Source organism: Acanthopagrus latus, chromosome 6 (genome assembly GCF_904848185.1).
Source record: "Acanthopagrus latus isolate v.2019 chromosome 6, fAcaLat1.1, whole genome shotgun sequence".
Lineage (NCBI taxonomy): Eukaryota > Metazoa > Chordata > Actinopteri > Spariformes > Sparidae > Acanthopagrus > Acanthopagrus latus.
Window position 1 is genome coordinate 30130277 of NC_051044.1, and position 16173 is coordinate 30146449.

Here is a 16173-nt window from a genome sequence, read left to right on the forward strand (position 1 = left end):
AACCACGACTGTTTAGAAACATATGGATGCTGTGTTGTGACTGAGACCCTGACTCACCGTGCATCGTGGAAATTGACAAAGATGCATATTTTGCTCTAAGTTACATCACATAATCACCATCAAAAAATAGCGGTCCCTGTCAGGCTCTCACCTTCGATTGACAGAAGTTGCCAGAGACAGTAGTTAAAATTTTTACCCTAAATGACATCACATAATCACCTCCATTCAACTGCGGGAGCTCATTACTCATATAAGATGCTGGAGACACAGCCTGCTACCACATTACAGTTGTTTGGTCTTGACACGTTGCTTTGTGGGTTAAGTGTGGGACATTTCTTTTCTATCTGATGAGTGAAGCCTGTGTTGCCAACTTAGCAACTTTGTCACTATCCACCTTATTCCTGACTTCATGAGTTTACCCATGGTTCATAGCGGTAGTCAGTTTTGCTCTTCCGGTTGAACTGGTTGAACTACGCTAGTGTAGCTGTCACGCTTGCTCTAAAAACCAGTTTTTAACGCAGAGAAAGTGACAAAATTGACAAAAATCAGAGGTGGATACACTGTACGGATGTTTTAAAAAGTCGTGAGGACAGTTCTCACAGTGGCTCACCCGTCAGTTCTCACGGAGTGGGCAGATGACATGAAGCAATAGCCCGACATTAGCTACATTGACATAGTTAATTATCTTTTATTTTCTGAGGGTGATGACGGCAGAGAATTACGCAGTTACAAAAGCACAGAAGCATACAACTGCCTGCACAGTAACAAAATAGGGAAAGGCCTGTTGAAGAAACACAGCAAGTTTATATTTCTGAAGGCAGCAGCCCAGCCACAGCGTCAATCAAGCCAAACATACTGCGTGGATAATGCTGAAGAAGAGCGAAGTCGTGGGGACAGGCAGCTGCTTGTGCATTGCCGGGTTAGGGAAGACGTGCAGTCATGCAGCAGCTATTCTGCAGAAGATATTCATAAATCCAAATATTTGTTTGAGTCTCAAAGCCGCAAGCCACGCTAGTCTCCGTTCCCCGTTCCTCGGCATGGCGTGTAGGGCGCAGGGCACAGACATGTTTGTCAAAGCTGTTGATGTTCTACACAAGAAGTTTCTGAAAAAAACCTTCAATTTTCATGAATTGTGGCAACCAACAACAGCACATGTTCTACCTGTGCTCATTTTAAAAACAATTTAGCATTTATGACATGATGTTAGTTGTATAGGGCTAGCTTGGCGGCAGCGGTCAGTGATGCAGTTGCAAGAAACGGGTGGATATTTAGTGAGTTTTCAGACCCCTCTAGCGACGCTTTTTCAAAAAAGCGACTAGCAACAAATCCAGCGAGTTTTTCTGGTTTTACTGATGACTTTTGGAGACTCTGACGTCAAATCGTTCTTGCACTTCTCAATAAAGCCAATAGCGTCTTTCCTTACTGAGGAGTTGGCAACAGTGAGTGAAGGATCTGGTTAGTCATCAGACTGTGAACTCCATCAGACCGACACACCCCTGCCTCACCCTGCTGGCTTACCCTTCCACACAGATATCGACGTGCCTCTGCTGCAGCTCTTTCACTACCTTCACTTGCGGATCAGAGGTGGAATGAAAGTGTCCCGCCATTCCGCTTCTGTAACTGTCACACATTTTGCAAGGCAGAATATTGGCGCAAAGTTGCTGCCTTGAAAAGACAGCGTGAATGGGGCTGCAGTAGCCTATGGCCTTGTATGATTCATGGATTGCAACTGGCAGGGCACTGACAGACAGCTACATGAGTAATGATGTGAGCGCAAGGGCCTTGTTTTAGCCAAGGTTACAGCCTTCAGTTTAAGAGGTACATGCAAGATCCTTGAACACAGCAGCAGACAGCAGCTTAGGTTTACCCTGGGGCCTAACAACACAGCTCCAACAGAAATTTAAGAGTGTGCAACAGCAATCTGGTTAGATAGTGCAACAATATATTACAATGAGATAAACAAGGAGGACAAAGATGGGATTAATAACTTTAATCCAGTTTTGCTTATTTTACAGGCTCAAACAAACCTTTGCAAGTTCAGAGGAGTTCACCACTGTGGTGTATGTAGCATTTAACAACAAAGGAAAACACATACAATGAAAGAAACATCCTTCCCAACATACACAGAAACAAAATAAAACAAAAAGAGAGGGGAGACAGAACAGAAGAGTTCAAAAGTAAAAGAAAAAAATAAAAACGGCAGTGATGATGAAGCTGTGTTTGTGTGTGTGTGCATGCGTGTGCATGTGGTGTATGTGAATGCATCATGTACACAACACCTGTCCGACACCAGGCTATCAACCTTACTTGCACCACAGTTTCATGTAAGACATTATTTTACGGACATGGGGGGGGGGGGGGGGGGGGGGGGGGGGGGACTTACTACAAGTGGACTTACTCTAGCATTGTACACAATCTTTGATTGTGTTGACAAAATAGATAATGATTAAAAAACAAAAACACACTTTTTCAGCATAGTTTAAGACTTTGACTCCAGTAGACCTGATATGTGCATGTGGATTTTTTTTCTTTCTTTTTTTTTTCCTTTAAACTTTTATAAAAGTTCTTGATTTTAACACGATATCTCTGCTTTTACCTCAGTATGACTTATGGGTACTTTGCACAGCACTGGTTGAGAAAACACTGGTTGGTGACTGCAACGTCTGTCCACGACCCAAATCCTCCAAGTCAAATAAAACTCTTTGAGCCTACCTGTCGTACTCTGTGGGCGCTGCCAACAGATGGGATGTCCTCCGCAATCTCCAGCAGGGAAAGTCTTCGTACCTCCCCGTCCCTCTGCCTGCAGCCTGCAGCCTGCTGCCCGGTGACTGGTCCCAGCAGAGCGGCGGTGGTGAAAGGTTGCGGTGCTCAGAGGACCGGCAGCCGGCGGCTACCAGCACATCAGTCGGTACAGGACCACGTAACTCCAACCGGTGTCTGCTAGCTCGTCAACCAAAGTCTCCGCAGCGTTTTTCTTCTTTGCTTTTATTTTACCGACACTTTGAGTTTCATCTACGGATGTTGGGGTAAGAACTTTTGAGTCGCTCAGCACAGATTACTTTTGTAAAATGATGCCTTCGCCCGACTTTACGAACTTGACTGCAGCCGTCCTGTCCGGGGTTCAGGGTAACGAGACTTTCTGCGGTTACCAGGTGGGAAGAGTGACAGGTTGCGATGCAGTTTGTGCGCAAGCCCGACCGAACAACACAGTGTGGTTAATGTTTGCTTCTGATCTGCTGTGAACTGCTCCATTCAGTGCGGCCCGTTAGAACACTGCATGTTACATGTCGATAACATGAGCACAACAGCATGGACACGTTTCTGTAACATTCGCGGAGTTGCAGATTGTATACAATGTACAAGGAATGTTGAGTTAGAAGCGATTTCATGTGGTAAACTGTCTTAAAGTCTTACTATGTATAATAATCCTCCCGTATGTGTTCCAGAGAACGTTACGGGAGAGATAGTCTCATGCTGGGATGCAAAAGTGCACAGAAACTTTGTGAGAAGTTCCGTTACAGTTGTTTTTCTTTTTTTTCCTTTCCTTTTCTTTCTTTCTTTTTTTTTTTTTTTAAAGAATCCTGTCGTTTGTGAGTGTTGGCAGAGCTGCATGACACCAGCGACTGGTTTGAGATGAGGGATTTATACAGCTTGCTTACGCACTTAAAATGGCTTGAAATATGCGTTCGCCACATTCTAAACAAACCTTTTCGATTTGTACAAATACTTGGAGGTGGAAACGTGTGTGCATTTACAGAAACTTTGACCGATGCCTGCGTGCATTGCGGAGGCAGGGGGAATTGGCGACACCCATGGTGAGGTGGTGAATAGAAGCCAGCTTGTGCAGATGAAACGTGAGATGTTCTACACGTAACGATGCAGCTCACACTTGATTTCACATCATATCAAATGTTGATTAAAGAGCCACTTCAATCATCAAACCAGGATTGTTGTTTGGACGTATAGTGAAGGATAACTATTTCATAAAAAACCTTCCAGTTGTAAAATATACAGCCAGCTCACATCCTGCAGCAGACAGGACTGGATTGTATAGTAACGTCAGTATGTTAAACCATATTAGTCTATAATATCTCTCAGCTGCTGGGCACCCAGATGCTTTGATTTCAGTGTCTCAAATAAACAGTGCACAATAAATCAACTTGGACATGTGTGCATGTGGATCAGCCCCTTATACCACCCGCTCCATCACCACATTCAACCATAAATGCTCAATGCACCTTATGACCTTTTTTTTCTTTTCAAAAATGGTCATGGTCATAACTGACAGGAAGATGATTGGATGGATGGAGGTTATAAAAACACATGAAATTAAGTAAATCAAGTTGTTCTTCAGCAGTGCGAGGACAGTAAAATATTGTGCGTTCCATCATGCAGCGTCATGCACAGGTGGCACCACTATTTATGTGTTTACAGCAGTCAGACTGCTCCACTCACCAAAATGATCCTGATGATCAGTGTTCACCTCGACTCCCGATATATCAATTGAAAATGGAAGTTTGATACGTGAACACTATTTGTGTATTTAAGTTCTGTTCTGGTGAACTCAGCCTGAATTACGATTAGGGCTCATTATGATGACATGAAGTGTAACAATTTTGTGGGAGCTGTTCATGGCTTTATTTCCAGGCTTTGATAATTAATACAATCCATATGTACAGTAGGTTAAGATGTACTGGATGATGTCCTGGAGAAGACAGTGTCTTTAGTGCGCTCTGTGCACATTCGTGCTCATTGCACCAATTTTGCACACAATACTTATTTGAAAATTAATATATACACACTCAGTTTTTAAAATCTGGCATCAATTCATCACCTCACATCACCGTCACCTATTCCTCTTGCCATCAACATTCACATGGGCATCTGTGAATTTACAGTTTGTTTTTTTTTCTAAATCCAAATGAATGCTTAGAAAGTGGTGTACACTCATTTCAAGCCCTTTCTTGTATGGAAGCAAGCTTTATAAATGAGGCTCCTGGTCTCATAATCCACTCAAGTTGCATTCTTTTGCAGCCTTGCCAACATTTATTATGTCCAGTAGAGTAGCGCTGGATGTCATGTCTACTGGCAGAACTGTGTGTGCTTCTCAAGCTAGAAATACTGTAAGTTCAGTTATGGGTCAGAGGGTCTCAGGGTAGGCTTGGGCTTGTTACCCCCCCAGGGAGGCTGTCACAGAAACTTCAACTCTGAAAGGTTAGAACACGAAATGGCAATTATTTAAATCCTTTTCTTTTTCTCTGCTTCATACAAATACATTTTAATTTGCAGTTCAAACTGCTTGACTTAAAAACAAGCTTTTTTATTGAGAGTGGTTTAGCATGTTTCCAAACAAAAAGCTTGATTGAAACTATGATAGAGTGTTTGAATCAGAGGATTACTGAATGAAGTAAACGTTAATTACAGCAGATGATATGTGATATACTACAGCCGATATGTGATAATGAGTCAGAAAGTGGTTAGGCTCCACAGGGAGATTTTGTGATCGACCCCCCACCCCCCACGGAGTCCAGACATTGGTGGTAGTCAGTGGTGTAGTGGTCCCTGGAGAAGTGGGTATACTCTCAATTTTTGCCCTTTTTTAACGCAGCCAAGAAAAACGCAGTGACATGTAAGACTACTCTCTTTAGTTTACCCAAAACTCCACCAGTAGTATTTATTTATTTATTTATTTATTTATTTATTTATTTATTTATTTATTTATTTATTTATTTATTATTTTTTCTCTCAAGTTAACAAGTTATGTTTGTTTGTATATGTACATCAGTGGCGGCTGGTGCAGTCCACGGTGTCATGTTATTTTATACAAGTCAACTACTTATCCCTATTTTCTTATTGTCGATAAAAAATTAAGCAATAAAACAATGACTTACAAGACTTCTTTAAAAAACATTTTATTAAATGGCAAAAGGTTGACATTAGGGCCATGAGAGAGGAGGAGAGAGGCTGCTGACATCAGGACATCAGGACCATGAGAGGCTGAGTTATTTTTCATATTGCCCGTTCATTCAGTTTGGACAAGTGTAAAAATGATGAGGGAAACTCTGTCTCACCCTCCCAAATGACAGCTGTAGCTGTTTTAAAGCTTTTACCTGGTCTTTTTTTAGGCGAGGGATCAACCCAGGTGGGGGGCGACCCCCATTCCGAAGGATCGCTATTCTGAAAATTTCCAAAGGGCCGTCATTTCGAATTTCCGAGGGGCCGCCATTCCAAAGGTGTCAATCGCGGTTTTTTATATAATATTTTATAAATGATACTGAGATTTGGTAATGATTTATTTCAACCAGTTACTCTTTCTTAAAAAAATAAAAAAAGATCTTCCTCTTGCCTCTCAAAAATAGAGGAGGACCAACCTCCTCTGCCTCTATGGACGAGCCTCCTCTGATGTACATATACATTTATAATGACCGGTTGACCAATAGTGACAGATCACAAGTGATTTTTCTTGTTTGTAGTGGTTTCATCCAGTACTGAGGACATTCAAGCCAGCCCACACATCCTCCTCCTCTGGCCAGGTGTGGTTTTGCTGCTGTTCATATGCTAATTGGAGCCATTAGCACCTCAGCAAGTTCCACATGCATGGCACAGACGAACACGATGTTCACAGGCTGTTCATTGTCGTTAACTGCCAAAAATTAGGGAGATATCCCCCCAAGAGGTCCGGGTGTTTACGGGGACAAAAATCCCACTTTTCATGCGGTGATACTTCTGGTCTGCTCGCAGTTTGTGCCAGTGAGTGACGGCAGCCCCTGGGTGGCTGGGACTAGTGGGTTTGGTCAAATGGCTGTGATTGGCTTGATGGCTGTCAATAAATATAACTTAACTGATGGGTTTTTATGTATACTCACCGTACTGAGGTGCACTCCATTTCAGTACGCTGGTACACCACGAGGGCGGGCAAACGGTTTCATACCATAGGAATAAGTGGGGGGGATGAAATCACCTTGTTGTTCACCGGTGTGACACTACTGCACATCAGGGGGGGATTTAGAGGTGAGTATACGCAATATGGACTCAAAAATAAGTGGGTATATGCTGTATACCTGCGTATACCCTGGACCATTTATGTGCACACAGTCGCCCCCCCTTGTGGCCCAATTGTTGAAAAATGCACACTAAAGTGCCCTCTTGGGAGCCAAAACATGTGCTAAAGTGCCCTCTTGGGAGCCAAAAAAGCATGCCAAAGTTCCCTCTTGGTTGGCAAAACACACTAAACTGCCCCCTTGGCTGGTTAAAACATGATACACTGCTCTCTATGGAGCCAAAACGTGCGCTAAAGTGCCCTCTTGGGAAACAAAACAGAATCATGATTGAACTAAAGGCAGGAGACTGTCATATTTAAAAAGTGAGCAGCAAGATGATAGGCCATCAGTGAAGGTGTGTTGCTGTGCTACTGGATAGATTTACCCAACTGATGTTAGCATATCAGCTGCTAACTGATGGTGTGACAAATTAACTAAAAGCTGACCATGCGAAAGAGTGGTCTCCCTGTCTGAACTTTTGATATAGCTTGATTTATTTGGTTTCCAGTTGAAATGCTTTATTTAATGTTATGAGTCAATAAATCAAACAATTTGTCTACAGTTTCAGTGTCACAATGTTGTTAAAGGGCAGGTTGTCAGGTTGTTGATGTGTTTGTGTTCCTTTCTGCACTGTGTGTTTGCAATTTAATGTATTTATATTCCTTAATTACGGCTCGACAGTGTTTTTCTTTGTGAGTGGTGGGATAATCGCAACATGTAATCCAGGGTTACTGTTTGAAAATATATCTCACTGATATAAGTCTCTCTGTTCACATTTCACTGAGATCAGAGCTGTATTTAGTTACTGCTTATGCAAATCTAACATTTCTGTCTGCTGCTGATTCACACTGGAAACACAGATTGGCTTTTAATTGTAAAGCATTTGTCTGTAAATACACACTATAAATTATGGTTATGGTTGAGCTTTTATGCAAACATACCTATCATTTAGCAAAAAGTATATATTTTTGGTACTTTTGGATACATCCAAATACATTTCTGTGAGTTTGAGCTCGGCCTTTTTGGCTGAGAGGGTTCAATGTGTAGCTCACAGCTGAGATCGCAGATGAAAAACTATGAGTTTTATGATCATTTTGTGTATTAATGATGAGCTGTGTGAAATCAGTTACTTTTGAGTCTGAAACTGCAACTCCAACTAAACACGGGTTAGAACAAAAATCAATAGTCATAGAAGACCATGCAGTTTAGACTCTATATAAGTAATTACTTCAGAGAAAGTACTTCCCATAAAGTGTAATCAGTTGCACCCAACTGCTACAGCATTATGAATTCCATGTTCAGCATTTAGACTTTAGGGTTGATTGCAACACAATAATGTTACAGCAGTTTTTCCCATGGAGAAAATCAGGGATGTTGCAGAAATTGAAGACTTGGGCAGGTTCCAAGTTCCATCATGACAGCCTGCATAATGACTCAAAACACTGTTCTGCAGCTGGTGTTGATGAGGAGAATGTAGCCTTAAAGTTATGACACAGGGCTGTTCAAAATTGGAATTTGAGCATTTGCATTTTGAGAAATAAGCCTCTGTCTTTCTCTTCTTCTCCTCTCTCTTGCAGAGTAGAGTTGGATAACATGTGAAGAATGTTCCAGAATTCTTAAAGACACACTGAGGGCTGAGTACGATAACTGATCTCCTTTGATGTTGTACATACACCTGGTCCCATGGCTGGTCTTGTGATGTCTGAAGTAACACTGCTCAGGTGTACATTTCTCTTCCTCTACTTGACTGTGTGCATGTGCCAGCATGACTGCACTGGTGTGGACTGTCCCCAGCTGGACAACTGTATCGAAGAAGTGCTGGAGAGTGGCGCCTGTTGCGCTTCATGCCTACAAAAAGGATGCACATGTGAGGGCTACCAATATTACGACTGCATCAATGCTGGATTCAAGAATGGTAAAGTGCCTGAGGGAGACTCTTACTTTGTTGACTATGGCAGCACAGAGTGCTCCTGTCCTGCAGGAGGGGGCCGGATCAGCTGCAGCTTCATCAGCTGTCCTGATTTACCGCCAAACTGCATCCATGTTTCAGAGCCTGCAGACGGTTGCATGCAGTGTGAACGTATAGGATGTGTTCATGATGGGCAGAAGTATGAGGCTGGACACTCCTTCCACATCGACTCCTGCCGAGTCTGCCACTGCCCCAAAGAAGGGGGGAAGCTGATGTGCTACCCTGTGCCAGATTGTGATCCGCAAAAGGTCCAGAAACCAATGTTAGTTGCACCAACAGGGGAGGACAGCAGGGGCAGCAGCTACCCTGACAGGTTTGTTCAACAGGGGCACCGGGATCCGTCCACACCATATGGCCATCTTCTGGATAACCCTAATGGGAACCTTCCTCTTTTCAAATTGGACGAGGAGGAGCCAGAAGAATATGATTATGGCCCTACAGACTTTCCAGAGACCTACCCTCAATCTCCAGTCTTCCCCACCCCGTCCTCCTCCTCCAAGAGGATTATCTCTGTGTCCCAAGGTTCTGACAGACCTGACACAACCTCAGCTCTTTCAAGCTTTGGTGGACCAAACAAACTGGAGCTGAGAGAGCGATATGGAGTTCACGACCATCCTACAGACGGAGAGGAAGTGACAGAAACTCCTCTGAAAGTAGAGCAGAGTACTGTCAGGACACATATACACAAGGGTGCTACTACTTCTTGGCAGCCCTCACAGGGGCTAACAAGCATCTCATTCAGTGATCTTACCGCACAAACAGATTTTGAGAATCCACTGTATACAGTCAAAAGTTCAGATAGTGTCATATTTCCACTAAACCAAGGATTTGGGCCTGAACAACACCCAGATTATTCACATATGATTTCAGAGAGTACAGTTTATCATCAAGCAGACGATAAATCTAAGACACATCACCAAAATGCAACAGATAGTGTCACACCCACAGGCTCAGCGAGTCAGATTGACATTAATTCTACTGAGAGAGGTACAGACAGTCAAACCATTCAGCAGAGACGATTTGATAGAATCGACTTTTCAATGAACGACCCAGAGAGCCTAGTTCATCCCCAGGCAAGTTCAGATGATCAGAAAGAATTACAAGGGACAGTCACACCAGACCATGTGGAAGGAGTGGATGGAGAAGAAACTGAAGGGGATGAGAAGAAGAAGGAAATAGTATTTCATCACTTCACTGGGGGACATGAAGGGGGGGACATACCCTTCAAGGTAAAGTCAGCACAAGAGAGAAACCATGAGGAGTCAGAGAGCAGCAGCTACAAAAAGACCACAGCCAAACCCAGCACCATCTCCCCCAGGAGGCCTGAGTACCTGACAACCCCCATGGTCCATTTCATTACCACCACTACCCAGCTGCCAGTAGGGTCCACACTGGACACTGAGCCCAGCCGAAAACCAGGCCAGACGCTGTTTAACCTTCACAGTGAGGACAAGGAAGAGGTGACTGAGAAAGAGGAGGAGAGGAAAAATCACCCTAATAAGTTTGTCCAACCTGATGGAGGTAAGATGCTCTCATACAAGAGGTCCTAGAAACATAATCATGTATTCTGGTCACAGTCATTTTAAAAAATCCCAGGAAGCTATATCAAGATTATTGCTTGTTTGTGCTAATATATCATAATATAGAAGCTCCAAAGTATCAAGATTGGTCTTAAAAATCCAGTATTGCTTGGGCATTACTTTTTTTAAAAGAAATGTTTCATCTTAAAGCAGCTATAAGGAACTTTAATTTTATTGTTGATTATGGCAGCCCATACGTCAGCAGTAAAAGTAAGTCAACTTTGTTTTAGTGCCGTACCGCCTGACTACAGAGCAGTTTCTTTCCTCTGGCTGTGAGATTATTCAGTTCATCCTCAGTAGTCCGCCATAAACTCATTTTCAATTACATGATGTATCTCACCTGAATAACTTAGAATCAGACTTTGTCAAAGACATTATGTAACTATTTAATTAATACTATATAACAAAACAGCAAACAACAGAGTTATTGCTACTTCATTAAGTATACAACTTCACCCAATATGTTACCTGCAGCACTAGAGGGGATGAGACCTTGACCCTACTGTATTCCAGCATACCTTTGGAAAATCAGCCCAGTGCCAGATACAGGTCACTCCTACATACAGGCCTGCTGTTAGGAGACAGCCTACTACAGGCAGGACTGTGCAGACTGTGTCTGTGGAGGCAGTGGAGTTGTCATTTAGGGTTTCACTCAATTTGTCTCCGTCCCCACTCACACACTCCCTTTCAAGGTGGGAACGTTGTGCAAATATTTTGCCTCGCTGTCTGTGTGAAAGTTGCAGAGGCAGAAAATGGGGACAGTTTTGATCCACCTCTGATCCACCAGTGGAGGTAAATGTTAGACGTAACAAACTCAACGTTTTTATCCTTTTAACAGATTTATGAAGCTTACAACTATGGCACACAGCAGCCACAATTCTCGCATGAGGGCACAGAACAAGCAACACAATGCATGCGTTCAGGGTCAAAGGGTGAACTCATTTACCACAAAGTATAGAGCAGAGTGAAAATACATGTTAACAGTAGTAACAAAGCCGCAACAGGGCAGAGACAAAGTCTATTTTGCTATTGACACGTAGCAACTGCAGTGGTTTTGAAAAGGTGACAAGCAATGATCACTGACACTTGTGTGCTTCTGTACACAATGATTAAGATAGAGTCCGTAGTTTAAACAGTTTAACAGGTCAGATCACCTTATGTGGAATAGCGGAGTTTATTGGACCGGATTCATGTGAAATGACTGTTGTTTAAAAGGTGTGTGCAGCGCGAGACAGTAGCAGATCTAGATGCTGGTCACCCTGGAGGGATTAGAAATACACTGGAGCTACGCTGTGGACTAATGCAGGAAATGAGCACAATAATAGAAATATACACTATATGTGATGCAATACAGTCCTAATTCAATAAATGCAGTCATAATATTACCATACATACTGAGGTAGTTTCTGGGGACAATTCTGGGATGGAAAGTATTAGTTGAATAATTTATTTGAAAAAAGCCATCACATCCTCTGTCGGTTCCAACACAACATAAATCACTGTATCCAAAAACAGCATGACTGTTACAGCGTCCCAGTGACAGGCATTCTGGACCATTGTCGTAAGTTCGCAGTTGAGTGAGATTTAGGCATGAAAATGGCTTGGTTAGGTTTAGGAAAACATGGATACGTAAACTACCTTACTTATTTAACTTCAGTTACAAATGTAGCTACATTACATGCATAACTTCAGTAATTTCATCATGTCAAAATGTTGCCTACAGTAAGTTAAAAATAACTCACCGTTGACTTTTGCTTTCACACTGGACACGGAACACCTTCATTTCACATTAATAAAAATAAATTAATCTCTAATGAAAATAATAGTTTTGTTGCAGCTCTATGCATGTAGGATAATATGTAATCTAAGACAGCACCTTATAACACTTACAAGCCCTATACGTTTAGGATTTACTGCAGGGCTGCTTTATCTGAATAGATTGCGCAGCTGTTGCTTTACTATGTGAAGCTCTCTACTAAAATGGCAGAGGGACATTCTGTATACACACACACATTTAATCTAAGTCCTCTTTAAATAGAGCATGCAGATGATAAAATGACGTTCAAGTTCTTAATCTATTAGTAGGCTGGGCATAATCAATTAATCTTTTGATGATATAATGTAATTACATAATCACTGTGTGCCACTTTTGATTTATTCTCAGGCCATTTGCACGTTGAATCATGTTAATGTGGGCAGCGGAAGGGCTCCTAGATCATGGTCTGATCGAAGAGTTACTCCCTAAAAGTGACACATTGCTGTGTCCTCCGTAACATGTGCAGGTGGATAAACTCAGGCGGAGTTATCTGCCAGGGTGGCAGGGTGCTGTTATTGTAGATAAAATGCTTCCTCCTGATAAAAACGCCCCGGTCCAAAGACAGGTGTCTGCTCAAATTGTTAGATTGGCTATACAGGCCAGGGCCAGGCATGGTCTCTCCCCAGGCTGCTGATAGTGAAGTTCATCATCTGAGGTTGGCACCAGCAAAGCACGCAGGATTTGACACCTCTGTGACATCTGTCACAAGATGCCTGATATATTTATACATTTTATAAAAATGTATGGTAATCTTTTTGAAAATGAAAGGCGAAGTTTGTACTCCATGTTATCAACTAGAAATACACCTGGTCATGCATTTGAAGTTTTCTCAAAAAGTTGTACTAAAATGAAAAAAGGACTTTTTGCCTTTATACCTGTATATAATATCCTACTTCTTTTTGTCTTGAGAATGAGTATGTTGTTATTTTGATATACTGAAAAATAGAAAATCATTACTGGTGACAGATGGACTAGTAGTAGTAGTAGTTCTCTTCCACTGCTTGATTAATGTACTACATTAGACTTTTTGACAGCATAAATTATCCTTGTGGCAGTTAAGTTAAGTAAGTAAGTTAAGTAAAAACAAAACACTGGACAAAAATCCCAACTGGACTTCATGTGTGTTGCTGGGGCTAGGTGAGCCCAGGTGTGAATGGTTGCTAAGCTGTCTGGGGAGAGAACTCAGTACAGCATTGTAGGTGGGTGATAAGTAATGTCTTAGGCCACCTCCTCTGTTCAAAGACAGTCGGATTCTTTTACCCTCCTTCAAACCCGTCTTCTCTGGACAAGATGTTCACGTTGCTGTCCTCAAAGGAATGATTGTTCCCCTTCAGATGTAAGTGGACAGCAGAGGCTAGACCTGAGGAGTTGGCCTTCCTGTGTTGTGCCATTCGATTAGAGAGGTTGTTTTGTCTCCCCAGTGTACAAATCTGTGCAGTCCTGGCTGCACTGAACAGCATAAATTGCATCACTCTTCTTATGCCTGGGTGTTTTGTCCTTAGGATGGACAAGTTTCTGCCTCAGTGTGTTGTTAGGTTTGACGTGAACCACGATATGATGTTGATTAAAGATTCTCTTGAGTTTCTCAGATGTTCCTATGACACAAAGAATGACGATGTTACATTTTCCCATCTCCTCCTCTCTGTCTGCCTTGGATCATTTAGAGGTTTTGACAAAGATCCAGTTTGGGTAGCCACAGGTTTTATGTTCTCCCCTGATGTGTGTCTCTCTCTATCCCAACTTGTGCTCCAGTGGGTGATTAGAGTCAAACAGTAAGTATTGATCTGAGTGTAGCTGTTGAGGCAGCTGTCTTCTTCAGTGTGAATTGTACAGTGTCAGAAGGGCAAATTGTCTCCTCTGACATCTTCAGACGTGAACTTGATGTTTTGTAAACTAGGGCTGCCCGAGCAAGGATTTTCTTGGTCGACCAGTGGTCGTCATTTAGAGCGATTAGTCGACTAATCGACACATATACAGGGTTCTCCCCAAACCGTGAAACAACGGCGCTGCACCGCTATACTGCCAGCTCAGCACCACTAAACTCATTTTCAATGTTAGCTGCTTTATAAATGGGTGTTTGTGGGCAAAAAAGCGTCCGTGTCAAAAAAACAACAACACTGACAGTGACTGACTTGTCATAACTTCCTGTATCTGGCCCTTCAAATTAAAAGCCCTCCAGCCTTTTATACACAGGCCAGCCGCCAGTCACATAGATTTTGACTTAATTTTGACAAGACACAGCTCCAAATGTTTTTTGTTTTTTCCTGCGACCAATCGACCAATGAAATTTTGGTCGGCTAGTGAGGTTTTGGTCAACCAGTGCTTGGTCGACTATATTTTAAGAAACCAGTGTTTTGTCTGAGTCCAGTGTTATTTCTCTGACTTTATTAGAAAAATCCTGTGAGTTTTTGATATGGTATTGAGTTTAACAGACCACAGATACATGGGATGGCTTTCTTGTCTATAGTCAATATAATGGCCTGTCAAAGTTACGGTTGCCAAGCCTGACTGGACAAAAGGGGGAAGGATTAGCAAACAGTCACTTGCAGCTTAGATTTAATAAGTTGTGTTTATGAAAAATATAATAAATAATGGAATAACACCATGGCTAGAAAAAGAAAATGTCCCTTTTTCCATCCTTTCAGAAATGTTTTGCCGCATTGGTACTGCTGAGAGCATCTGACACACTAATAGCTGGTGACTATTTGTTCCAATACACAATACAGCCTGTGAAGTGTGTTGAAAAACCTGTAATCTTAGCCTCTAATTAAGTAATTGCAGAGCCACTTCCATTGACAGACAACCCTACCCAGAGATTCATAGTGATTATTTAAACATTAGTTATTACACCATCAAAAACAAGACGTTGAAAAAAAGTCACTGTAACTCTCCATAGCAGAAAACACTTTTTTTCCAGACAAGTCCCTAGTGGAGCCTGTGTGCCTCCGCAGCCACTGTGTGTGATCCTGATTCAAGGCCCCAGACAGTCCCCTTAGAAAAACTGCAATTAAAATGCCAGTCACACTCCCAGGCCCTGACAGACAGGATGGTCATGGAATATGGCTCACACAATATGGTCTGCTCATGGCTGTCCACGCAGCTACACTGCATAGAGACAAAGAGTTCTCATATCATCATTTCCACAGAAACTCGTTGGACTCTGTGAGCAGAGCTTATTCAGCCGACTCTCAGACCTGTGTAAAGGTAGTCTGCAAGTGTTCAGTGAATAGCAGACTAAAGTTTTCATCTTTTCACCTATACACTGCTTCCTCTGGGATAAACAATAGCAAATACTGAGCTTGTGGACTTAAGACAAATGTGACTTTGATCTAAAATCTTGATTGTACTGATGCAGTGGAGTGTATACACAAAGCTTATGCTTATGCTGCTATGTATATGTCTGGATTAGTGACCAAAATGATTTAGCTCTTCAAAGGAATTACCGTACAAACATTTCAAACTGAGCAATGTATAACACGTGATGAGAGAATTGATGAGATACTGTATTAAATGTGGCGGCTGAAATGACCGTGATGGGTTCCTGGCTGCGTGGACATTTATCTGAAATCACATGTCATGTTGAAGCACTTGTCTCATATAGTGTGGATTCAAAACCTATGGAAATTGTGGACTCACTGGGGTGGGTCCCAAAAGCAGCACTTATAGTATGTGCAAAAATTCCAGGGCCTACTTGTGTGCTGTATTACCAGTAAATGTCACTAGTGCCCAAGTCTGTAAAACTTTTTGTTTTTTGAGGATGGTTTTGCC

The 16173-nt window shown here is 42.3% G+C and overlaps 1 protein-coding gene across 1 annotated transcript in view; it reads left to right on the forward strand.

Annotated features, from left to right (window-relative positions):
* Nucleotides 1–2525: 2525 nt before the first annotated feature.
* The window catches only part of fbln2 (fibulin 2), a 69718-nt gene continuing 56070 nt past the window's right edge, over nt 2526–16173 (forward strand). The window contains exons 1-2 of the mRNA XM_037099679.1: nt 2526–3026; nt 8618–10530. Of these exons, the coding sequence (XP_036955574.1) occupies nt 8724–10530 (1807 nt within the window). The 5' untranslated portion in view covers nt 2526–3026; nt 8618–8723. The remainder of the gene's footprint in view (nt 3027–8617; nt 10531–16173) is intronic.